This window comes from Tamandua tetradactyla, chromosome 11 (genome assembly GCF_023851605.1).
Source record: "Tamandua tetradactyla isolate mTamTet1 chromosome 11, mTamTet1.pri, whole genome shotgun sequence".
Taxonomy (NCBI): domain Eukaryota; kingdom Metazoa; phylum Chordata; class Mammalia; order Pilosa; family Myrmecophagidae; genus Tamandua; species Tamandua tetradactyla.
In genome coordinates, this window is record NC_135337.1 from 5398805 (window position 1) to 5425064 (window position 26260).

Below are 26260 nucleotides of genomic sequence, written 5' to 3' on the forward strand. Positions count from 1 at the left end.
AAGGAGATGGGCCAGGAAGGGCAACAGGTGCCCCTTGCACACTCACCTGCCTCTGCCTTACACAACTCACATAACCACCCTGGCCAAGGATACCAAATCTTTGTAAGTCAGACCATGATCCCCTGATTTCTTTATGAAGGAAATGGAAGCATACCCAGGACTCAGAAGAATAAGTGAAAATAATACATAAATGTGCATGTGCAATATTTCATAGCAGTGTGAGTAGCATGGGTTTTGGAAGGTAGACCAACCTGTTTCTGAATCCTTGTGCTGTCACTAGCTGTGTGAGTGCAGGCAGTTCCCTCACTTCTTGAGGCTGAGTGCTTTCCTTTTTTGAAATGGAAACCAGAATCCCTTCCTCACAAGGTTCTTATGAAGATAAAAGAGACGACTTCTAAAGTGACTGGCCCATGTTTAGTACTCAGTAATGAAAGGGCCATTCTTGAAATTAGCCTTATGTGAAAGCACGTGGACACTCTCAGATCTCCATGCATGCTAGTGATGCATGATATTTGTTGTCATCTTAAGATGGCGTAAGAATAAACACTAGTCAGTCATTTTATAAAGTTCACCCACTGGTGGGAGAGAAGTCCAACCTTGTCTTCTAGTCTTCGTGATCTCGGTTTAGGAGTTCTCTCCATGAGCAGAGCCACCCCTCTGCTTTTTTTTCAAAATGAAGTGCACCAACCTATGGGAGACTGAGCAGTTAGAAAAGGGATGGTCTCTGCAGCTCCAGGAAGGCAGTGACTACTGTGTGAGATTCCTTTCCTGGAGAGGGTAGGGCTTACTAGAGGGTGCTGGGGTTTGGACTGCCAGACTGCATATTTACAGGCAGTCAAACATAGAACTCTGTTGAGAAAAATTAGAAAACGACATGGCCTAGCCCCATATCGGTCAAATCCATTTTTGTGAAATCCTTTTGCAATGATATTTTTAGTATTCGTGTATAAATATATAAAACCTCAGCAACAGCCTCCCTCATTTAGTCTGTTTGGAGCCCACCAAACACTGCATTACAAAAGAGTGTGGATCATATGTTAGAGGCAGTGGTAAAGCAGCGGTTCTCAAAGTGTGGTCCCAGGACCAGGAACAACAGCACCACCGGGAACTTGTCAGAATGCAAATTCTTAAAGCCCACCCAGACCGGCTGAGTCAGAACCTCTGGGAGTGGGCCCAGCAATCTGTGTTCTCACAAGCCTCCCTCCGGGTAACACTGAGGTTCCACAACTGCTGCCTTAACATACCGGGGTTTGCCTGTGAAGAATTTATAAGGAACATTCATTCACTAAGTAATGGAGTATATGATACTCCTGCAAAAGAGAGACTTTATTTTTCACATTAGGAAATTGAGGCAGGAGAAGTTGTGACCTGCTCAGAGTCTCACAATTGATAAGTAGTAGAGCCAGCTTATGAGCTTGGGCTGTGGAGCCAGAGTACCTGGGCTGGAATCCTAGCTTTGTCACTTCTGCACTGTGTGATCCTGGCTAAGTTGGTTAACTTCTCTGTGCCTCCTTTGCCTCATCAGTAAATCTTCATGTGAAGGTTCAGTAAGTTACTCTAAGTAAAGTTGTTCAGCAAGTGCCCAATATTTGCTGATTTTTATTGTTATTGTCGTCTTTCTTGTTATCAATCACTACTGAAGTCAGATCACCTTCGACCAGTTAAAAGTCCCAAAAATGCCTATAAAAACAATCAAAGGCCTCCTTCTCCCTTCCCCACAGGCCCTTTCAAAGGTCGCCCACTCCAGCCTCAAGCAGACCCAATATTCACTTGGATATCATACAAGAGCCATTCTGTTCCCTCAGCTCGCCTCCTTCATAGCCACGTCACGTGCCAGCCCCCAGCTCTATATATAGCCCAGGCCTGACTTGAGGGCAGTGGAAAGTGACAGGAGATTACCGGAGATAAAGTCTGTCAGCTCTCCCATTTCAGCGGAGGGCATACAGTTGTTGAATCGCTTGATGTGTCACCAGACGGTAACAGGGACAGTGGGTAATACTCCCGTTTGACTCTTGGCTTACCTGCAGACAGCAGGATTGCAGCCAGAGTATTTTTAATGACTGGCCTGAGGGACGTTCACTTTGAGCAAAAAAATCGGTGACATTTTCTCCCAGGCTCCTCAGATGTCATTTTTTTCAGATTCTTGACCTTGCAGAATGTAAGTCCCGCTTACCTCCTTTCAATAAGAAAACCACTCCTTTTTATTTCTCCATCTCACCCCTTCTCCACTGACCGTGAAGTAGCCTCATCACTTCCATAAAGGTAGTTCTTAAGAAATGGTACGAATTTATCTTTCTTCCTATCTTTCCCTAAATTGGGGCTGATCATTCCAGAGGACGGGACTAGACTTAGGAAAGACATACAATAGACATGTGGGCCCCTGGCATAGTTGATGTGCTGTCCTCTCAGGCCCAGGAGGCAGTTAAGCTGCATGGAGACCGTGCCACCATCCCTGCTGTATTAGCTTACCTCCTCCCACCACTTTGTGGGCAAACTCCTCAAACAACTGATCCACACCTGCTCTGACGTGTCCTTGCCAGCCACTCGAATGTTTAACTTCCAGTGCTCTGGCTTCTGTCCCAGTTCTTCTCTAAAAGGTCACCCACGACTTTCCAGCCCTGAAATGTGAGAACTCATGGTGGTCCCACCCCTCCTTGACTCCCAGGAACATATAATATGACTACCCTCTTCTTCTTGAGGCTGTCTCCTCGCATAATTTTGGAGTCATGGCATCACAATCCTACTTGCAATAGCTTGTTTACTGCCCCTCTGTGCAAGCTCTGCTTCTCCCCCTGTGCAAGCTCCACTTCTTCTACAACAAAGCCAGTCCTTGACCCTATGGTTTTCTCTGTACACCCTCCCCCTTGAAGATCACCCACTCTCATTCCTTCACCTCTCATTTCTACAGCTCTTTCCCCCAACACAAGGTTGGCACCTCCAGTTCTTGGCTAGGCTTGCATTTACCATGAACTCATTGCTTGAGAATCTTGGCCCCAGTTCTGAAATGTCCTCCCAATGCCAGTTTTGTCCTTTACTCTGTTCCCTGGCTGGAGACCCTTCAATCATCTTGCCTCCTCTCCCTCAGCTGTCTTCCCTCCTCTCACCAAGGCTAATGAGGGGTTCACCAAGTCTGACTGACTCTCTCTTTATAACATCACCAGCATAAATTATTTCTTCTCCACCCACAGCTACTGCCTTTGTCTGAGACCAGAGTCATCTTCTACTCTGACAATGACATCAGTCCCTAACTGGCCTCCTTTCCTTTCCATTCTTTTTTCTACCTGTCTGGGATTTGCTATGAGATCAACCATGCCAAAACTCAAATTAATCATATCACTCTTCTACTAATATATCTCCCACAGCAGAACTTCAAGTCCTAACATTCAAAGTTCTTCTACCTTAAACACACTAGTACTTTCAGCCCCCAAAATAAACCCTCTGCTCACGGGAGCCAGCCTGTTCTTCCACACCCACCTTGCACATTTGCACGGTCAAACCTTTGCTTATGCCATTTCCCCCTCCTGGGAGGCCGTTGCTGCTTTCCTCTGCCATCCATATGCTCCTCTTTCAAGGAGTCCCCTTTCTCGCTGGCTGCCCCTCTTCATACCGCCTTCCTCTCATGTGTTCATTTATTCAGGTAACTAATATTTTTTTTTAGATCTACTCTGCCCAGGTTCTATGTTGGGTGCTAGAGATTTCCTGGAGAGAAAAGTAGATGTAGACCCTACCCTCATGGAGCTGATAGACTATTAAATGGATGGTTGATAGACAAATAATCATAATCATATGAGCGGATATCTAATTATGAACTACAAGCAGTGTGCTCTGAGCAAGTGTAAGAAGGGATTCTGATTTAGATTGGGAACCAGCGAGTGACTTTTGAGGAAGTGACATTTAAGTGAAGACCTCGAGGGCAATAGGAGTTGTCAAAGAACGGAGGAAAGGTCTTGAAAATACAGGGAATGGCATATGTGGAAGTAGAGCATGCGTGGTGTCTTCATGTGAATTACAGTAAGCTGCTCTCTTCAGGCAGCTGTAACCTGTAGCAGGGCCCAGGGCTTGGGAGAAGTGCAGAGACTGACTCTCACCTTTCTCTTGGTTAGGGACCTGTGCAACTGAATGAGGTGATCTTGTGCAAAGAAAAGGCAGGAAAGAGCTCAATGTTTTGAGGAACTAAAGAGTATATTGAGTAAGAGGGAGAGTGGTACTAAATCAGGTTGGATAGGTGAGTGGGGCATGGTCAGCCCTATTGGAGAATTGAGACTTCATCTGGAGTGCAATGGAAATTAAAGCCCTGGTACTTAGTACAGTCTTCTGGACTCTGCATGATCTCACTTACCTGCCCATGGGGCGCACTCTCTCTCTCCCCATAGCACGTATTTTCTGTCTTAAATCCTTTAGTACTTACCAAAACCACTTTGCATTATTGTAATTTTTCATTTGTTCCCCAGATGTCCATGTCATACCTCCCTAATTCAACCATAAGTTCCTTGAAACTGGGACGTGTTTTCTACATTTTTATTTAGCACATTATCTTGTATGTAGTAGGCCCTCAACTGATAATTCTTGTTCTCTTTCCATTCCAGCCCTTTAAGCTTTAGTATATTGAATTGGCATAAGCTCCAGAACCCTATCCAGTTGTCATAATATTAAGAACAACATCTAACATTTATTAAGTGCCTACCACATAGCAAGAACTGTGCCAAACACGTTACATGCATTAACTGATTTAATCTTTAAAGAGCTCTATGAAATAGATATTGTAACTGCCCACATTTTGCAGCTGAGTTACAGTACAAGCTTATGAACAAGTCAGGAATTGAGGTCTCTGATTCCAAGACATGTGCTTTCAATAATTGGAATATACTTACTACCTCTGGGTCATTTACTCATTTAAAGATGAGATATACCTGGAGCCCATCACCACAGAGGTAGCTGTCAAGTGAAAATACATACACAGTGCAATATAAAAAAGAGAGAGTGAGGATGTGCTACAAATATCCTCTCCATTACTATTTGAATTATGCATATTAGCCACATAACTTTTTTTTTTCAAAAAAGCTGTTTAATCCAGGCAGTAGAAATTCATATTTTGTTCAATTGATTTGGAACCCCTAACCACCTAGCTTTATTTATTTATTTATTTATTTATTTATTTTTTATTAATTAAAAAAAATAACTAACACAACATTTAGAAATCATTCCATTCTACACATACAATCAGTAATTCTTAATATCATCACATAGATGCATATTCATCGTTTCTTAGTACATTTGCATCAATTTAGAAAAAGAAATAGAAAGACAACAAAAAAAGAAATAAAATGATAATAGTGAGAAAAATATAAAAAAAATTAAAAAAGAAAAAAGAAAAAAAGAAAAAAACAAGAAAAAAAAACTATACCTCAGATGCAGCTTCATTCAGTGTTTTAACCTAATTACATTACAATTAGGTAGTACTGTGCTGTCCATTTCTGAGTTTTTGTATCCAGTCTTGTTGCACAGTCTGTATCCCTTCAGCTCCAATTACCCATTATCTTACCCTATTTCTATCTCCTGATGGTCTCTGTTACCAATGACGTATTCCAAGTTTATTCTCTAATGTCGGTTCACATCAGTGGGACCATACAGTATTTGTCATTTAGTTTTTGGCTAGTTTCACTCAGCATAGTGTTCTCTAGGTCCATCCATGTTGTTACATGCTTCATAAGTTTACTGTGTCTTAAAGCTGCATAATATTCCATCGTATGTATATACCACAGTTTGTTTAGCCACTCATCTGTTGATGGACATTTTGGCTGTTTCCATCTCTTTGCAATTGTAAATAATGCTGCTATAAACACTGGTGTGCAAATGTCCGTTTGAGTCTTTGCCCTTAAGTCCTCTGGGTAGATACCTAGCAATGGTATTGCTGGGTCATATGGCAATTCTATATTCAGCTTTTTGAGGAACCGCCAAACTGCTTTCCACAGTGGTTGCACCATTTGACATTCCCACCAACAGTGAATAAGTGTGCCTCTTTCTCCACATCCTCTCCAGCACTTGTCATTTTCTGTTTTGTTGATAATGGCCATTCTGGTGGGTGTGAAATGATATCTCATTGTGGTTTTGATTTGCATTTCTCTAATGGCCAGGGACATTGAGCATCTCTTCATGTGCCTTTTGTCCATTTGTATTTCCTCTTCTGCGAGGTGTCTGCTCAAGTCTTTTTCCCATTTTGTAATTGGATTGGCTGTCTTTTTGCTGTTGAGTTGAACAATCTCTTTATAAATTCTGGATACTAGACCTTTATCTGATATGTCGTTTCCAAATATTTTCTCCCATTGTGTAGGCTGTCTTTCTACTTTCTTGATGAAGTTCTTTGATGCACAAAAGTGTTTAATTTTGAGGAGCTCCCATTTCTTTCTTTCTTTCTTCAGTGCTCTTGCTTTAGGTTTAAGGTCCATAAAACTGCCTCCAATTGTAAGATTCATAAGATATCTCCCTACATTTTCCTCTAACTGTTTTATGGTCTTAGACCTAATGTTTAGATCTTTGATTCATTTTGAGTTAACTTTTGTATAGGGTTAAGATACGGGTCCTCTTTCATTCTTTTGCATATGGATATCCAGTTCTCTAGGCACCATTTATTGAAGAGACTGTTCTGTCCCAGGTGAGTTGGCTTGACTGCCTTATCAAAGATCAAATGTCCATAGATGAGAGGGGTCTATATCTGAGCACTCTATTCGATTCCATTGGTCGATATATCTATCTTTATGCCAATACCATGCTGTTTTGACCACTGTGGCTTCATAATATGCCTTAAAGTCCGGCAGCGTGAGACCTCCAGCTTCGTTTTTTTCCCTCAAGATACTTTTAGCAATTCGGGGCACCCTGCCCTTTCAGATAAATTTGCTCATTGGTTTTTCTATTTCTGAAAAATAAGTTGTTGGGATTTTGATTGGTATTGCGTTGAATCTGTAAATCAATTTAGGTAGAATTGACATCTTAACTGTATTTAGTCTTCCAATCCATGAACATGGTATGCACTTCCATCTATTTAGGTCTTCTGTGATTTCTTTTAACAGTTTTTTGTAGTTTTCTTTGTATAGGTCTTTTGTCCCTTTAGTTAAATTTATTCCTAAGTATTTTATTCTTTTAGTTGCAATTGTAAATGGAATTTGTTTCTTGATTTCTCCCTCAGCTTGTTCATTGCTAGTGTATAGAAACACTACAGATTTTTGAATGTTGATCTTGTAACCTGCTACTTTGCTGTACTCATTTATTAGCTCTAGTAGTTTTGCTGTGGATTTTTCAGGGTTTTCGATGTATAGTATCATATCATCTGCAAACAGTGATAGTTTTACTTCTTCCTTTCCAATTTTGATGCCTTGTATTTCTTTTTCTTGTCTAATTGCTCTGGCTAGAACTTCCAACACGATGTTGAATAACAGTGGTGATAGTGGACATCCTTGTCTTGTTCCTGATCTTAGGGGGAAAGTTTTCAATTTTTCCCCATTGAGGATGATATTAGCTGTGGGTTTTTCATATATTCCCTCTATCATTTTAAGGAAGTTCCCTTGTATTCCTATCTTTTGAAGTGTTTTCAACAGGAAAGGATGTTGAATCTTGTCAAATGCCTTCTCTGCATCAATTGAGATGATCATGTGATTTTTCTGCTTTGATTTGTTGATATGGTGTATTACATTAATTGATTTTCTTATGTTGAACCATCCTTGCGTACCTGGGATGAATCCTACTTGGTCATGATGTATAATTCTTTTAATGTGTTGCTGGATTCTATTTTCTAGAATTTTGTTGAGGATTTTTGCATCTATATTCATTAGAGAGATTGGTCTGTAGTTTTCTTTTTTTGTAATATCTTTGCCTGGTTTTGGTATGAGGGTGATGTTGGCTTCATAGAATGAATTAGGTAGCTTTCCCTCCACTTCAATTTTTTTGAAGAGTTTGAGCAGGGTTGGTGCTAATTCTTTCTGGAATGTTTGGTAGAATTCACATGTGAAGCCATCTGGTCCTGGACTTTTCTATTTGGGAAGTTTTTGAATGACTGATTCAATTTCTTTACTTGTGATTGGTTTGTTGAGGTCATCTATTTCTTCTTGAGTCAAAGTTGGTTGTTCATGCCTTTCTAGGAACTTGTCCATTTCATCTACATTGTTGTATTTATTAGCATAGAGTTGTTCATCGTATCCTGTTATTACCTCTTTTATTTCTGTGAGGTCAGTGGTTATGTCTCCTCTTCCATTTCTGATCCTATTTATTTGCATCCTCTCTCTTCTTCTTTTTGTCAGTCTTGCTAAGGGCCCATCAATCTTGTTGATTTTCTCATAGAACCAACTTCTGGTCTTACTGATTTTCTCTATTGTTTTCATGTTTTCAATTTCATTTGTTTCTGCTCTAATCTTTGTTATTTCTTTTCTTTTGCTTGCTTTGGGATTAGTTTGCTGTTCTTTCTCCAGTTCTTCCAAGTGGACAGTTAATTCCCGAATTTTTGCCCTTTCTTCTTTTTTGATATAGGCATTTAGGGCAATAAATTTCCCTCTTAGCACTGCCTTTGCTGCGTCCCATAGGTTTTGATATGTTGTGTTTTCATTTTCATTCACCTGGAGATATTTACTAATTTCTCTTGTAATTTCTTCCTTGACCCACTGGTTGTTTAAGAGTGTGTTGTTGAGCCTCCACGTATTTGTGAATTTTCTGGCACTCTGCCTATTGTTGATTTCCAACTTCATTCCTTTATGATCTGAGAAAGTGTTGTGTATGATTTCAATCTTTTTAAATTTGTTGAGACTTGCTTTGTGACCCAGCATATGGTCTATCTTTGAGAATGATCCATGAGCACTTGAGAAAAAGGTGTATCCTGCTGTTGTGAGGTGTAATGTCCTATAAATGTCTGTTAAGTCTAGCTCATTTATTGTAATATTCAAATTCTCTGTTTCTTTATTGATCCTCTGTCCAGATGTTTTGTCCATTGATGAGAGTGGGGAATTAAAGTCTCCAACTATTATGGTAGATGTGTCTATTTCCCTTTTCAGTATTTGTAGTGTATTCCTCACATATTTTGGGGCATTCTGATTCGCTGCGTAAATATTTATGATTGTTATGTCTTCTTGTTGAATTGTTCCTTTTATTAGTAGATAGTATCCTTCTTTGTCTCTTTTAACTGTTTTACATTTGAAGTCTACTTTGTTGGATATTAGTATAGCTACTCCTGCTCTTTTCTGGTTGTTATTTGCATGAAATATCTTTTCCCAACCTTTCACTTTCAGCCTATGTTTATCTTTGGATCCAAGATGTGTTTCCTGTAGACAGCATATAGAAGGATCCTGTTTTTTAATCCATTCTGCCAGTCTATGTCTTTTGATTGGGGAATTCAGTCCATTAACATTTAGTGTTATTACTGTTTGGGTAATACTTTCCTCTACCATTTTGCCTTTTGTATTATATATATCATATCTAATTTTCCTTCTTTCTACACTCTTCTCCATACCTCTCTCTTCTGTCTTTTCGTATCTGACTCTAGTGCTCCCTTTAGTATTTCTTGCAGAGCTGGTCTCTTGGTCACAAATTCTCTCAGTGACTTTTTGTCTGAAAATGTTTTAATTTCTCCCTCATTTTTGAAGGACAATTTTGCTGGATATAGAAGTCTTGGTTGGCAGTTTTTCTCTTTTAGTAATTTAAATATATCATCCCACTGTCTTCTTGCCTCCATGGTTTCTGCTGAGAAATCTACACATAGTCTGGGTTTCCCTTGTATGTGATGGATTGTTTTTCTCTTGCTGCTTTCAAGATCCTCTCTTTCTCTTTGACCTCTGAAATTCTAACTAGTAAGTGTCTTGGAGAATGCCTATTTGGATCTATTCTCTTTGGGGTGTGCTGCACTTCTTGGATCTGTAATTTTAGGTCTTTCTTAAGAGTTGGGAAATTTTCAGTGATAATTTCTTCCATTAGTTTTTCTCCTCCTTTTCCCTTCTCTTCTCCTTCTGGGACACCCACAACACATATATTTGTGCACTTCATATTATTCAATTCCCTGAGCCCCTGCTCAAAATTTTCCATTCTTTTCCCTATAGTTTCTGTTTCTTTTTGGATTTCAGATGTTCCACCCTCCAGTTCACTAATTCTAACCTCTGTCTCTTGAAATCTAACATTGTAGGTTTCCATTTTTTTTCATCTCTTCTACTGTATCTTTCATTCCCATAAGTTCTGTGATTTGTTTTTTCAGATTTTCCATTTCTTCTTTTTGTTCATCCCTTGCCTTCTTCATGTCCTCCCTCAATTTATTGATTTGGTTTTTGAAGAGGTTTTCCATTTCTGTTCGTATATTCAGATTAGTTGTCTCAGCTCCTGTATCTCATTTGAATTATTGGTTTGTTCCTTTCACTGGGCCATATCTTCAATTTTCCTGGTGTGATTTGTTATTTTTTGCTGGTGTCTGGACATTTAATCAGATTTCCCTGAGTGTAAGACCCAGCAGGTTGAAAGATTTTCCTGTGAAGTCTCTGGGCTCTGTTTTTTTTATCCTGCCCAGTAGGTGGTGCTTGTCTGTCTGTGGGTCCCACCAGCAAAAGATGTTGTGGCTCCTTTATTAATGCCACTATTGGTGTTTGGTTGGACCCAATCCTTGCCACTGTCGGAAACTCCCTCCTCTCCCTCCAGGCAGCCGCCTGTGGGGGGGGGGTGGCGCTGGTCGCCGGCCGCCGCAGCCCGGGGAACTCGCCACCGGACCGGGAAGCCGCCTGTGGGGGAGGGGCGCCGGGCACCGGGCGCCGGCCACCGCGGCTTGGGGAGCCTGCTGATCCGAGACTCGTAGCCAGTCCAGGAAGCCCCCCACAAAAGAGGGGCGCCGGCCGCCACGGCTTGGGAAACTTGCCTCTCCGAGACTCTCAGCTGGTCCGGGAAGGAGGGAGGGAGGGGCCCCGGCCGCCAGCCGCCACGGCCTGGGGAAGTGCGTGCCGCTGGGGGAGCTTGCCACAGTGGAGTCTCGCTGATGGTCTAGCCAGTCCAGACTGGGGTACGCTGTGTGTCCGTTCCCTGCCGTGGCCCCGGGAGCTGTTCTGCACTGTTTCTGGTCACCTAGTAGTTGCTCTGGAGGAGGAGCCACATAACTTTTTAAAGGTTCTTTTTGTATTTGAAAGAATCAACAATGATCAAAGCAAATCCTAATGTTTCTGGAAAGAATGAGCACTGTGCCAATGCCCAGGAACCACCCCATACCCATCCATAAGAAATGAACCTCATTCCGTAAGAGGGAATGACCACAAGTAAGAACATCTTGGAAGTAACCAACTAACCAAACAAGCAAAATCAGCAGTGGAAAGATTAAAGTCAATAGAAGAAAATCGCAATCAGATCTGAAAAGAGTATTTCAATTTTCTGGGAGTTCAGGATGCTGATAATGACTCTACCTTTTCTTCACCTCCTCATATTTGCAACTCTTAAGTCTCTGTAATTGGTTGCAATTGCAACATCAGCTTTTGGCTCATATGCCCTTGGAGTGTGTGAAGTACTCAGGGTAGTCCATCCATTTGTCCACAAGTATGCTGAATGTCTCCAAGAAACTGTGAAAGACACAAAAGAAGCACAAAATGGGGCCCTCCTCCTTAAGAGAGGAAAGATTCAAAATGGAAGGACTTAATTCACATCTATAGAGATTGCAAAACAAATGCCAGGGTGCTGTGTCCCTTTTGACAGGCTATTGGAATTCACAGAAAGGAGAAATCCTTGGAGCCTGCATAAAACATGAGCTGGAGCTGGGCTTTTGCAGGGTTTGGATTGCAGGAGAGAGGAGAAGAGAACATTTGGGTCGGAGGATCAGGGCTGGAGCACGGGCAGGAGGCAAGTGTGAGAGGCTGATGATATGATGCCTGCAGCACTGGCCCAGCAGGGGATCCTGGTCCTGAGGATGCTGGAAAATGTCTGGCATCAGCCCAGCAGGCCCCAGGCTTTCATCACAGTCCTTTTGCTCCCACACAGTCTCAATGCACTCTCTGGTCGTAGGCTGCCCTGGCCACCCCTGGCTTAAGCCCATGAAGGGTGCTTGCTAGGGCTGCTGAAAGTGATGACAGAGCTCAAGTAGGCAGGCTTCGGCCTGGTCAGGGTGGGAGACCAGAGTGACGGGGGTGCTGCAGTGGTTGTAAGAGTGCCAAGGAGGCAGGCAGGTCTCCACTAGCCTCAGCTCGGCCAAGCCAACCGTAACGGAAGACAGCAAATGGTTGTACTGAAACAGGAAATCAGGGAAACAGAATTGAGTTCATCTGAGCTAGTGCCTTCCACGCATATATCTTCAAAAGTCACATAAATATCAATAAGGTAACTAGCAAGGTCATGCTTTATGTGCCTACAGGAGGCACACAGTTCGCATCTACCTAAAACCAAACAAAGCATGGCTGTGCATGCCTAGGAGACGTCAGGGTTAAAGCCTCTGTTTACTTATCAGAGTTAACTTCTTACTTTCCCTTTCATTTCTTATATTTTTACTGTTATTCATACTTCTATGCCAAAGGTCAAGGGGTCAAGAAAGCCAAGAGGTTCCATGGTTCGCAGTTAGAAGAACACTAGACCATATTACTCTTGGATGAAGTCATAGTATTTATAGCTGTGTTTTCCAGAATGGGGTATGAGATCTGCTGCTTCAGAATCATGGGGTGGGGTAGTGTGGCTTATAAAAACATAGATTCTTGAGCCCCACCCAGATTTTCTCTCAACTCTCTGATGCCAAAGCCCAAGAATCTCCATTTTAACCAGTGCCCCGCTGAAGTTTCCGCTGTTAGAAGATCATACCCTGGAGTAGGAAAACTTATCAATAACTCAAAGTTAATAGATAGCATCACTGACTTAGAATGATATACCAGGGAATGTTTAAGTTTTTGACAACACTAAAGAGGACAGAGTGGCTTACATTGGAAATCAGAAAGCTCATTTGAAAATGACCTTGTTTGATAAGTTATCTAGATTAAAACCAAAGGAGTTTGCAGAAAGACTGGCATGTATAGGCATTGCAGGAAAGCCCAAGATGAGTCACAACATAAACACTGATGAAATGCCTTTCATCCTAAGCCTTCCCTAGTCCCTACTGGAATCCAAGAAGGGAGGGAAAACTGCAGGGGACAGGGGTGTTTGTCATGTGTTATCTGTGCTCTCTCCCCCAGCCACCAGAGATACTCTGCAGAGCCGGTCTCTGGGCTCTGTCTGGTACTCTTAGCCTTAGGGGAAGGAGGGTGGAAAGGAGCCTGAGAGAAAGAACCAGCAGGGGCAGGTAAGAGGGCAAAGAAGAGAAGAATGAATAAGAGAAGGAAGACCTCAGAGAAGTTACAACAGGGGAAGAAATCCAAGGGGAAAACTCACCAATATAGAGAAAATGAAGGAAAACATGGGAATGAGAGGGATGAATGGAGTAACTATGGAAGAGAAAAGGAAAAGAATTTATAGCAAGGGTTGTAGGACCAATAGACCCAGTCTCTAATGCTGGTTCTACCATTATCTACAAATTCACAATCTTTTATCCACAATTCCAAAGCCCAAAATGTCCTGGAAACCAAAAGTCATTTAATAAGTTTGCAGGAAGCTTATTTGGTGGCGAAAACTAACCTGAATTTTTAATTTTCATATATCTGCTTAGTGTGAATATGAGTAAGTTTTGCTTTAGAAATGTTAGTGTGCTTGAGAATTCCTTCTCAGACCATGACCAGAGCTATGTAAAGTTTGATATTTGTATCCTATTACCTTTGTAAAATCTGAAAAAATAAAAAAATAAAAAAATAAAACCAAACTCTGAATTCCGATATACTTTGGATTCTGAAGGTTTTGGATAAGAAATTGTGCCTCTGAACTTGCATGGTGTTGAGCCATAATTTTACCCTCTATTCTGTAATTTTCTTTTCTGTAAAATGGGAATAATAATACCAACTCTAGGGCTGGGGCTCAAGTGTGGCAAGCAAGAAAGACAGGATATTCAGCTTAAGGAGGCACTCACTCTCAGGTGTCACTCCTGCACTTAATTTTGCACCCTGGGGACCTAGCTTGCTTTACCTTAAGTCCCAGCCCTGCCTAACTTAATAGGATTATTGCAGTGTTAAATGAAATGATGCATACCAAATGCTGGACATAGCAGCAGAGGGACTTGACTGTGATAGTTATTATCGTCATTCTTCTAAAAGCAGGCACACATACGCTCTCTGCAAGATCAAGAGAATGCCTTCCACTCATAGTGGGTCTGTCCCTAGCCATAATCAGAACCCTTTCATGGCAGCTCATTTTGCTTGCCTGTCATCATGACTGCCCAGCCTTTTCCCTCCACTTACATCCATACTGAGCACGCACCTGCTCCAGAGCCCAACCAACACCTATCTCTAAAACTTCTCATGCTTAAGTCAGAGAGCCAGAGTTGCTGACTACAGTTAGTTGCAGAGCATCAGAACTTGGAGAAGTTATAAAGTTCTCTCCCTCACTTCCCAAACAAGGGCAATGAAGGACACAGATTTTGCCCAGGGTAGCTCACTTAGGTCCAGGCTGCACTGATGATCTTTGACTCTGTCTGCAAGCTGAGGGAAAGAGCAAGAGGCTCTAAGTGAAAGCTAGTGCCACTCAGTCCCAAATGCTGCCCAACCAGATGGGCTTCGCTGACATGGAAACCAGCTGATTCAATTTTCTCAACCCTTACTTTGCCTAATCTCTAATTTCCACAGCTAATAAATGAGGGTTCCCTTCAAATTAAGAAACTATTCATTAATTTAGTACATATTTTCTAAGCACCAACTAAGTACCAGGCAATTTCTCAGGGAACAAAACAGACATGATATGGTACTCAAAAAGCTAATATTATAGTGGAGAGAGACAGATAATAAATTTTTAAAAACCAATAAATAAAACTATTTTACTTATAAATAAAAGTTATAAATAAATTTTATGATGTAGTACATATAGAAAAGTATGTACTAAGAAGAACAAAGCAGGAGTAAAGAGTAACTTCAAAGAAAGTGTCATTTTATATGAAGTGATAAGGGATGGCCTCTCTAATAAGGGACCTTTGAGCAGAGGTCTGAAGAAAGTGGAAGGGAGAGCTAGGTAGATATCTCGGAGAAGAGTGTTCAGGCTAGAACAAGTAGTGCAAACACCTCGAAGTAGGAGCACGCTTGGCATTTTGAAGGAACAACGGGGAGGCTAGAATGGCAGCAGCAACGCGTGCGTGATCAGTGCGTGTGGTAGAGAGATCAGCCTGGCAAGACATTATTACCGGCATAACTTGCCAAACCCTAACCAAAACCATTCCTGCCAATCCTAAAGAATACCTAGGGCAATAAATAAGATTCTGCATAGGTTCCATGCATTAGGGTAACTTTCCAGAAATCTACAACCTCCAGATGGGTCCTTGGGCCAGAGAAGTCCTGAAATGCAGAGGGACCAACCTTTCCAGAACATCAACTAGTTCCATCCCCTATCCCATACTATTGACAGCCCCTTCCAACATGAAAAATTTAGAATGGGTATAGGCCAAATACACCTAAAGAGTGGGAGAAAGATCGAAGGTGATGGTGGAGATATACATGTCGATACCCTGGTTATGATATTGTACTATAGTTTTGCAAGATGTTACTATTGGGAGAACCTGGGTAAAGTGTACAAGGGATCTTTCTGTGTTATTTCTTACAACTGCATATTAATCTACAATTATCTTAAAAATGTTTAATAAAAAAGGGCAATATTAGTATCTCATTATCTCTCTAGTAGGTTCTCCATTCTATTTCAAGCCCCATTCAACCAGATGGAAGGAAGTAGATCTCAGTTATTGAGGGTCTTCCTACCTCCTCGTGTCTAAGTTTCAATTCAATCTTGTGCTTGATGTCTCATCTACACTGGTGTCTACCCAGAGAAGTTTTCAGCCATCTGTTCATGGAGGACATTGCTGTGTCTTCACCTTTGGGGCCAATGGCTCTCAATCCCCTCCTGCCCCCACCCCCTACGCTGAGACTACATTCCCTAGATATGTCACTCTTGGTCACCAGGGAGATCTTTTGCTATCTCTTCTTTTCAGAGGGTACAGAAATCCTTGAGAAGCCACGTCAGGTCTGCCCGTGAGAGACACACAATGGGCATTCCTCCTCCACAGGCATAGGGGCAGCAGGACTTGAGGACTATGCTGAGATATCAGGAACACAAGCCTTCATTATTCTAAGATCCCTCAGCCTATCTCATATCCTCTCATGCCCCACCCCATTCCAGGCTCATCAGGTGGTTGGAGCAGGACTTAGGGCCACTTCTCAGGTGTCCATGGGTGTCCAAGTATTCTTTGCTTCTAGTCAGGTCCAGACCAAGCTCACACAGAACCCAGGAGGGTGAGGTTGCTAGACCAAAACCACACCAGCACAGAAGTGAACATGGGTTTATTGGAACTTATGGACAAGAGAAGTTTTCTGGTGACAGCTGGCCAGATGTCAAGCACCCCACAAAGGGAACAGAAATGTACAAGGCAGTATATGATTTCAGAACAAAGACATTCCATAGAGGACATCGAATCTCTAGTATAACAGTCATTAAAGGGGCCTAAGACCTGACGGTTACTAAGGTTAGTGCTTAAGATTAAGATATAATCAATGCTGTTTTTTAAATCTGTAAATACACTCTTCCCCCTCTGAGAAAATTGCTTACTTTCTTGACCTTTGTCCTTGGCTAAAGCAGGTCTGTTATGGGTTTTTAGCGGGGGGCTTGGGCATCGGGCCACCACATTCTATCACCCCCTTGTAAAAGGCTGTGTTAACTATAGGACAGACATTGCATCTATATACCACAGCAATATAGAAGACAACAGAATAGTAATAATCCAACACACCGGGTGGACAATCCTATAAAGAAATGCCACTAAGGTTGAGTAAGAGAATTAAACCAAGTTGAAAGGGGGGTCAGCAGATAATTGATCAATACTGTGTATGTGCTCTTGCATATGATTTAAAGCTTGTGAAATATTACTTGAATGATCAGGAATATACACACAATTTTGTATGTTTAAAAGGGCACAGGTTCCGCCTTGTGCCTCAGTTAAAATATCTAAAGCCTCCTATTTTGTGAAAAGACTGTGCTGGTTTGAAACTATTATGTATCTCAGAAAAACCATGTTTTAATCCTCATCAAATCTGTGGGGCCAGATCTATTGTTTAGGCAAGAAACTGTGACAGGATTGTTCCCATGCGGATATGACACGCCCAATTGTGGTGTAACCTTTTGATTACATGGAGATGTGACTCCACTCAAAGTGGGTCTTGATTAGTTTACCAGAGTCCTTTAAAAGGGGAAACATTTTGGAAAAACCTCAGATGCAGATGCTTGGAGAACAGAGCTGACAGAGCCAACATAAGACCCAGATATTTGGAAATGCAGTGCCCAGCAGATGTGGCCATGTGCCCTCCCACAAGGTGCTAACCAAGCCAGAACCTGGAGAGAGCCAAGAGATGAGACCCAGTCCCAGAGAAGCCAAGTGAGGAGCCCCACAGGACACAGAGGCTGAAAGCAAAAGAGCCCAGGAGCAAGGGACCAGCAGTTGTCAGCCACGTGCCTTCCCAGCTGACAGAGCTGTTCTAGATGGCATCAGCCTTTCCTGAGTGAAGGTGACTCCTCATGGGTGCCTTAATTTGGACACATTCATAGCCTTAGAACTGTAAATTTGCAATTTAATAAATTCCCTTTTAAAAAGCCATTTGCGCTGGTTTGAAAGGAAGTATGCCCCCTAGAAAAGCCATGTTTTAATCAAAATCCCATTTCATAAAGGTAGAATGATCCCTGTTCAATACTCTATGTTTGAAACTGTAATCGGATCATATCCCTGGATGATGTGATTTAGCCAAGAGTGGTTGTTAAACTGGATTAGGTGATGACATGTCTCCACCCATTTGGGTGGGTCTTGATAAATTTCTTGATAAGAGTCCTATAAAAGAGGAAACATTTTGGAGAATAGAGATTCAGAGAGAGCAGAGAATGCTGCAGCACCACAAAGCAGAGAGTCTGCGAGCCAGTGATCTTTGGAGATGAAGAAGGAAGACGCTTCGTGGAGAGCTTCAGGAAACCAGAAGCCAGGAGAGAAAGCTAGCAGATGATGCTGTGTTCGCCATGTGCCCTTCCAGCTGAGAGAGGAACCCTGACTGTGTTCGCCATGTGCCTTCTCACTTGAGAGAGAAACCCTGAACTTCATCAGCCTTCTTGAACCAAGGTATCTTTCCCTGGATGGATACTTTTGATTGGACATTTCTATTGACTTGTTCTAATTGGGACATTTTTTCAACCTTAGAACTGTAAACTAGCAACTTATTAAATTCCCCTTTTTAAAAGCCATTCCGTTTCTGGTATATTGCATTTCAGCAGCTAGCAAACTAGAACACCATTCCATTTCTGGTATATTGCATTCTGGCTGCTTTTAGCAAACCAAAACAATTATTTTCTGTAATTGAGTGGTCTTGTCATTTAACAATGATACTGCCAATCTAGATTCATTAAGTGCCTGAGCTGTGTGGTTAATTAAGGCTGTTATATGCTTTTCAGTAACCATTGCAGCTCCTCGTGGGACAAAAATAGCTAAAGGATAGGAGGATGTAGTAAAGAATCATATAATGTGTCAGGACGTATAGCTGTCCCCATGTATAGCATCCTGTCCAATTGTAAGGCAATTAGGGCCATCCATATTGCCTACAGGTCCATAGCCACTCCACAGGGGAGGCATATGCTTCATGTCTGTTCATTTTGTAGTTTAATGGTAAAATTACATGCTTCTGAGGGTAACCATCCCGTATCTTGGTTCCCATTAAGATGTTCAATGCAGACAGGGGTAACATGGTCTAAAGTTACTGCTTCCACAGCTAGCCATCTTATTCCATCAGGTACAGCATGCTCTGCTACAGGCTGGAGTTTATTGTTCCCTCCCAAGGGAAAAGATGTAAGCCTGCATCTCATTATGAGATGGTAATAGGATTTAAGTCTTAGTAGAGAAAGTATCACTCCAGATTTTTTGGTGTGTTAAATTCTGCCACGCCATCAGGGTGTTCCATGTAGTCCAGTAAGCAGGAGCTATGGTCCAAGGAAGGCTGGTATCACCTGAAAATGGCAAGTCTGTGCAAACCCAACAATGGGCTCAACTGTCGGCATTAGCTACCACTGAAGCCCACTGTAGAAAGGTGCTACCAGGGTGTTATGGGAGAAAAGGAAGATGTTTATGGGGAACAATAAGTGGTAAAACTTGTTGATCTAGTAACATACATGCAAGAGTTCCATTGGTAGATAGTAAGGTACAAGGCAGAGGGAATTGTGGGGAAGTTTTATATACCAGATATTCTTCGCCTGTAAATCCTGAGAGTCCTTCACTGTGACAGCCATCATTAGTCTAGGCATAAGAAGAGTCCACATAGTTATATAGAAGATTCCCGTGGGAATAGGATTGGTGATAAAACTTTAACAGGCTTTTTTTTGTATAAATGATGATCAAATTATTTTGGATAACTCCTATTCCCCAAGGCTTAAGATTCCCAACCAACATGGCTGAAAAGGCCAGCACCAAGGCCAAAGGACCTCATTCTCCCCCGTTTGGCATAGGCAACAATAAATTATTATCATTCCCTTGTTTAGGCTATAAAACAGCTGGCCATTTAAATTTGTATTCTCAGCACCTGCATTGGTCCTCCTGTTAGCATTTCAATAGGCGCTGGGGCTGAAGCTTGAGGTGCAGCATTTAAAGACACCCAATAGTGGGCAGCCTCCTGTATGGACAGCTGTAGCAGTACAACCCAGTACTGACACCATAGGGTAGGAGATTAGTGGTAAGCAAAGCAGTTGATGGACTGAGTTAAGAACTATGTGGATTGCAGTAGTGCATGAGACAGGAAACATGCTAACTGTCTATGTCAACAGTTGGGCTGTTCATATCAGGTTAGGGCCTGATATATCCTTTTAGTACATTGTGATAGGGATTTCTTATACTCTTTCAAATGTTCCTTTTATAGGCCATTCATTCTTTCTATAATGCCTGTGAGTGGGGGGTTATGGGAAGATGAAAAGACCACATTATATCATAGTCCATAGCCTATGCTTGGGTTATTTGTTCAGTGAAAGGGATTCCCCATTCACTGTCTATTTGTGTAGGTATTCGGTGGAGGGTGGTCACCCTTTCTAAACAGTGTAAAGTGACTCTCCAATTAGCTTTCCCCACTGGAAAGGCTATCAGAAGTCCCATGGTAGTATCTACTGCAGTGAATGCATACTTACCTCTTCCAAGAGTGAAAGAGGTCTTATGTAGGCCACTCGCCACCAGGTTAATGGAGTCTGTGGTCAGCAGATATTTCCCATCTGATGAGGAAATTGGTGTGGACATCATAGGGAGGACGATGGGTGCTCTAGTATGATGTCTATATGTTGTTGGCATATGATGGGTAGCTGGAACTGCTGGGCTAAACACCGTAAAGTTTGATATCCTTGGTGTCCACTTTTTTGATGAAACCATATCATCAAAATGCTTCTTGATTTTCAGTAGTGTGGCTCCAGATGTGAGTGAGGGCAACTGCCTCAACACTGCCAGGTAGTGTGCTAGGAATGTGGATGGAGACATGATAGATAGTTACCTTTTGTTACTGGCAGGTGTCCCAGCTCTCATCCCCACAGGGGTTGACCTATGACTGTCCATTGTTCTTTTTCCAAGTAGCCATCCAGATTGTGAGGCCTTTGTAAACAGTCCAGCTGTTGACATAGACAATTAGCATGTTTCCTGACTCATGCACTACTACAATCCACATAGTTCTTAATTCAGCCCATTGACTGCTTCTCATACCACTAGTCTGCTATCCGTGGTGTCAGCTGAACTGCCCCAGCTGTCCATATAGGAGGCTGCCCACTATTGGATACATCAATGCACCAAGCATACTTGGGAATTGTTCCTGGGCCCTTTGTAGTGGGCAGTTCAACAGCTATTTCAGGTGCAGCAATTTTAGCTATTGAATCTTCTACATGTGACACTAGTCTTAAAATTCTGTGCACTTTGGCACTAACAAGGCTGGTATTGAAAACACTTCATTGCAGCAAGGAAGCTTTTCACTTGCTAAGGTACTTGTGCACTGTCCGAGTGTGGCTTATTGGCTGTGGCCATAATCTACCCCTGTGTAGGGAGGGCAATCCTCAAGGTGAAGGACATTTCTGAATCACATCTTCCACTTATAATAGAGTGTTATATGTAGAACAGTTACTTTTCTAAGAAGCTGTATCTTAATTCTGCATCTTTCCAATATTGTGACCAGAACTGTAGGATGCTCATCTAGAATGTTGCCTCTGCAATAAATCCCACCCAAAGCCAATGTCGATGCTCAGCTATATTCAATTCACAAGAATAATTCAGAATCTACCCCCTCAGTGCTTGTGCCTATGCTACTTCCCTTTTTGCTTTTCAAAAGCAACCTGCGGTAGGCCCTCCCATTCTCAAGTGCTACCTTTTCTAATTATCATATACAATGGCTTTAATATTTGAGTCAAATGGGGAATGAAAGTTCTCCAATATCCTAGTAGTCCTAGAAAGGCCATTAATTGCTTTGGTATATGTGGTGTAGGAAAACATTGTACCTTATCAATTACTGCAGAAAGAATAATTTTTGCCTTACATTGTACCTTGACCATTCAACACCCAAGAATTTGACAGAGCAGCCAGGGCCTTGCAATTTGTCAAAATTGATTGCTCATCCTCAGCTCAGGCTATTAACATTTCTGACACCTCTTTTAGTTCTGAAAGAGAATTTCTGGTTAACATTAATGTCATTAATATAATGAAACAAAAGCCACAGATTTGGGTTTCTCCCAACTGGCCAAGTATTTTGCTGCTAGGCCCTGGCAAATGGTTGAGCTATGTAAATAGCATTGTGGGAACATAGCAAAAATCCTGTTATCCTTCCTGGGTGAAGATGACAGCAGGTTAACTGGCCTTATCTAAGGGACTATCAAAGAAAGCATTAGCTAAATCTAAAATAAAGTGATAATGACATAATTGAGTGCTAATCTCTTGTAGTGAAGAGGCAATGTTTGGAACTGCTGCGTACAAAGATGATGCTACTTTATTTAATTTGTGGTAACCCATTGTCTTGTACCAGTTTTCATCAAATTTCCTTATAGGACTCACAGAACTATTAAAGGGACTATGGGTTGATATTAATATCCCCATTCTTTCTAGTTCCTTAATGGTTGCAGAAATCTCTTGATGTCCTTCCCCCTCCCCCCTCCTCAGAAGCTTATATTATTTATGGCTGCAGTCCTCCAAGATTACTGTACTTCTTCAGGGGACCATTTTGCTTGCCCCTTTTAAACCACTTTCAGTATTCTATACCAGAGGTGGAATTCTCCTATGGTCATCTGAAATGTGAAATTTAAGAGAAGATCAATTCCTAATATATATTCAGGTACAGGGGGAGTATATAGGTGGGGGTGGGAAGTCTCCCAATTTGCAAGATCAAATTATGCTGTTGGCTCTGATTGTCTTTTCCCCATACCACCTATGGCCAGCATGGGTCCATTAAATCAGGCTATGTTTCCATAAATTAAAGTATAGTCATCTCCCATATCCACTAGTGCCAACATTATCTGCTTGTTAGTAGGGGACCAAAAAATAGTTAATTCTACATATGGTCTCTGATCCCCAGGGTCCCCAGTAATGCTTGACCCCTCCCATAGGGGAGGGGAAAGGGAGATTACAAATTATCCTCCAGAGGTGCAGAGGGTTCTTGTGTTTTGAAAGGGGGTTTCTTAGCCAGTTTATTTTCTCCTTCAGCTTTTAGGGGATTTATTAGTAAATCTTTTGCCTTTTGGTAATTTGCTACACAATTTAACTAAAACAGCATTTGGTTGTTATCTATGGTTTCTAGTCTCCATGGCAATTAGATCAGCCCACATTTGCTTATGTTCACTGAAACCTGATTAGGGGAGTTGTTCTCTTGGTTTTTTTCCCATGGCCCTCACCCCTCTTTTTTCAGAGCCTCTCAGATTCTCCAATGTCTGCTTTGCCTTGAGTATCTCTCAACATGAGCTGTCCCACTAGAGGATCCAAAATGGACATGAGGGGTCCATACAAATGGTTACGAGTGGTGCGCAGGATGGTGTCTTTCATCCCTGCTGTAAAAGTTACCTTGTCAGGCCTGCAAACATTTGCAGACTATATTGCATGTTTCATCCCAAGATCCTGTAAACCATCTTGAAGTTCCTCCATAGATTGCCACTGCAAAGTAGAGTGTGGAATATCTCCCTCATTGGACTAGGAAGTCTTGCATGCAGCTATTAACCAGACTAACAAAGATACAGTTTCTACAGTATCTTTATTGTAGATTTAGGATGGCATATAAGTGCTAGCACAAGGATGGGTATGTTGTGATAAATGCTAATTTACTCATTTCCATCCCAGTTAATATTATACCCTCAGCTATTGTGTCCCATAATTGTAAAAGCTAATCAGGTAATGACTCCCTGGCTTTCTGTCTACAATACTGTCCAAGGTCCCCTAATTCCCCTGTGGTATAATCTCTCATGATAACATGGAGTTTCTGCACAGAAGGTTGTAAATTCTGAAGATCCATGCTAGCAGGTCTTTCCTGTGGTGTTTTTTACTTTTTTACTGGAGCCTTGGGCATACCTGCCGGGAGTTGCTTCTCTTCCTCTGATTCCCAAACCTCTTCCTTTTCCTCATCAGATGAAGAATCTCTGAGATCCCAAGCTTTGGGTCTCACCTCAGATTAGTAAATATTCTCTGGACTTATACTTTGGGTAATTTTCTACTATGGGCTTGAGCATATCTACAAGTTAATGTTTCTAATTGATCATCCAGATGATGCAAGCACTTGGTTAAGGCATCTTTCATGTCCAATTGAGCAAGCCATGTGTCCCTCCCTAATTTTAATTCTTCTTTTAGGTGACAGGCTATTGTTCATGCCATCTGTTCTACCTCTGTGGCCACACATAAACTCCTAAAAGGGGCTATAGCTGCCACTACTTGTTGTCCTGTTTTCCTTTTTCTAAGGTTTAGTTCTCCTGGTTTCTATTGCAAAGGAATTAGCAACCCCACCAAGGGTTGGCATCCCCATATTCTCATGGTGATCTCCATTCATTCAGGAGGGCAGCCACCCTCTCCACATGCATGATATAGGCCAATTTTAGATTCCCACTGTGAATTCTTCCATCCCCAGACCCATGCCTACTGCTGCTGGCAGTGTTTCGGTCTCCTGCCTGGCTCGCCAATTGTTTGGGCCCAGACCGAGCTGACATATAGTCTGAGAGAGTGAGGCTGCTAGACCAAAAAACAAAACAGGCACAGATGTAGATATGGCTTTACCAGGACTTACAAACAAGAGAAAATTTCTGGTGATGGCCAGCCAGACATTTAGCATCCCACAAAAGGAAAAGAAATGCAAAGGCAATATATGATTTCAGACAAAAACATTCCATATAGTATGAGAACATTGGGTCTCTAGTATAATCATTAAAGGGGCCCAAGACCTGATGTTTACTAAGGTTAATGTTTAAGACTAAGACAATCAATGCCATCTTTTACATCTGTAATTAATCCCTTCCTCCTTTGGGGAGACTGTTTACCTTCTCGACCTTTGTCCGTGGCTAAAGCAGATCTGTTATGGGCTTTTAGGAGGAGATCTGGGCATCAGGCCACCACAGTTTCTTTTCTGGTTCTGTTCTCTATCAATTCAAATTTTATCTACCCCAAGGGTAGAACAGTAGACAATGTATGTGACAGTGAACATATTCTCCCAAATCTATTATCTTTGGTTTCATTCTCAAATTTTCTCTTCTTGGTGCTCAGCATTCTCCTAAGTTATCCTTCTCTGAGGCAATAAGCATAGAATTCCTTAACTGATGTTTGACTTGGTCACAGAATTAATAGGAAGTATGGAGAAAAACCCTCCCATTAACATCAAAATATTGTCTTATGATATTTTCTACTATCTTTCTACCTCAGCCACTTACCCTTCTTTATGTCTTTCCCTTCAGCTTGTGGCCCAGGTTCTAGAACATAAAGACATAGGCTTTGCAATGGTGGATGCCAAGAAAGAAGCCAAACTTGCCAAGAAACTGGGTAAGTGTAAATTTTTTTTTTTTTTAGATATATCAGTAAGAAACAAAAGTCTTTTTTGCAAAAAAAGTACAATTGCATTTATTCCTGCATGATAACTGGACTATTTTCAGTAAGTATAAAATCATCCTGCATATCTTAGCATGGGATGGGGAAAGAGTTTCATAAAAGTAAATATAGACCTGAATTGACACAGCTTCACATGAATTATCTGATGTATTTTGGCATCAGTACAACAAAGAGCATTTCTTCCTATAGAAACTGATGCTAAAGATCCCAGCTTTATTTCCATTTCCCAAAGCAGGCTGTAAAGGCAACCTTTACTGTGATGACCTCCTGAAAGAGGTAAAATCTCTTCTTCCAGCACCTACTATTTCCTTGCCTCTTGGCTGAAGCAGCTAACCAAGATAGCATTAACTGTAGTAACTCCAGAGTCCCAGTAGCTTCTAAAGTTAAGGCTAAACCCCAGCTGGGCACTATCACCAATGATGACAGAGAGGATTTAGGTGAGGCATGGTTAAATGACTGCACAGTTGAAGTTATAATCTCCTGTGTCAATATGCCATGCTCGACTGAAAGTGCACATTAAGGTTCTTACATCTGTAATCACTAACAGTGAGAATATGTGTAACTCCTCTAGTTCCAAACACCCCCACATGAGTACTGGTCAATGGGCTTTTCTGCATGGCTAGCAAAGAATGGACATTTAAAAATAGCAGGAGGTTATAAAACAGGACCTTTGAAGAAAGGTTAATTGGATCTGGAATCGTAAGCACCAAAAAAAATATCATTAGTGGTGGTTCAATAAATACCTCCAGGTACATGAAAGTTCATTATCCTAGAGAATTACAGACAAACTGCTTTCTATTTTATTTTCAGGAAGATGAATTTTTAAAAAATATTTAAATTATGAGACACAATATTTAAATTAGACAAGGAAGAACTCATAGCTATAAAATGATAATGAATTATTAAGAATGTCTGGTTATCTCATTCCCTAGAGATAAATTAAGGACTATTTTTCCTGGGGGTGGGGGAGAAAAGTATGTTAAATTCTTTCCCTAGCATCCAAAGCAATTTAATGAGTTCTGCCTCTTCCCCTAGCAGTCTATTGATTCCCTCATCTTCTCTTTTCCCATCATCTTAATGAGAAATTGAATTTGGGAAAATTTCTAGTAA

At 41.5% G+C, this 26260-nt stretch overlaps 1 protein-coding gene across 1 annotated transcript in view; it reads left to right on the forward strand.

Annotated features, from left to right (window-relative positions):
• CASQ2 (calsequestrin 2) overlaps nt 1-26260 on the forward strand; it is a 78759-nt gene that overhangs the window by 12483 nt on the left and 40016 nt on the right. Inside the window, exon 2 of the mRNA XM_077119789.1 lies at nt 25000-25084. Coding sequence (XP_076975904.1) covers nt 25000-25084 — 85 coding nt within the window. The remainder of the gene's footprint in view (nt 1-24999; nt 25085-26260) is intronic.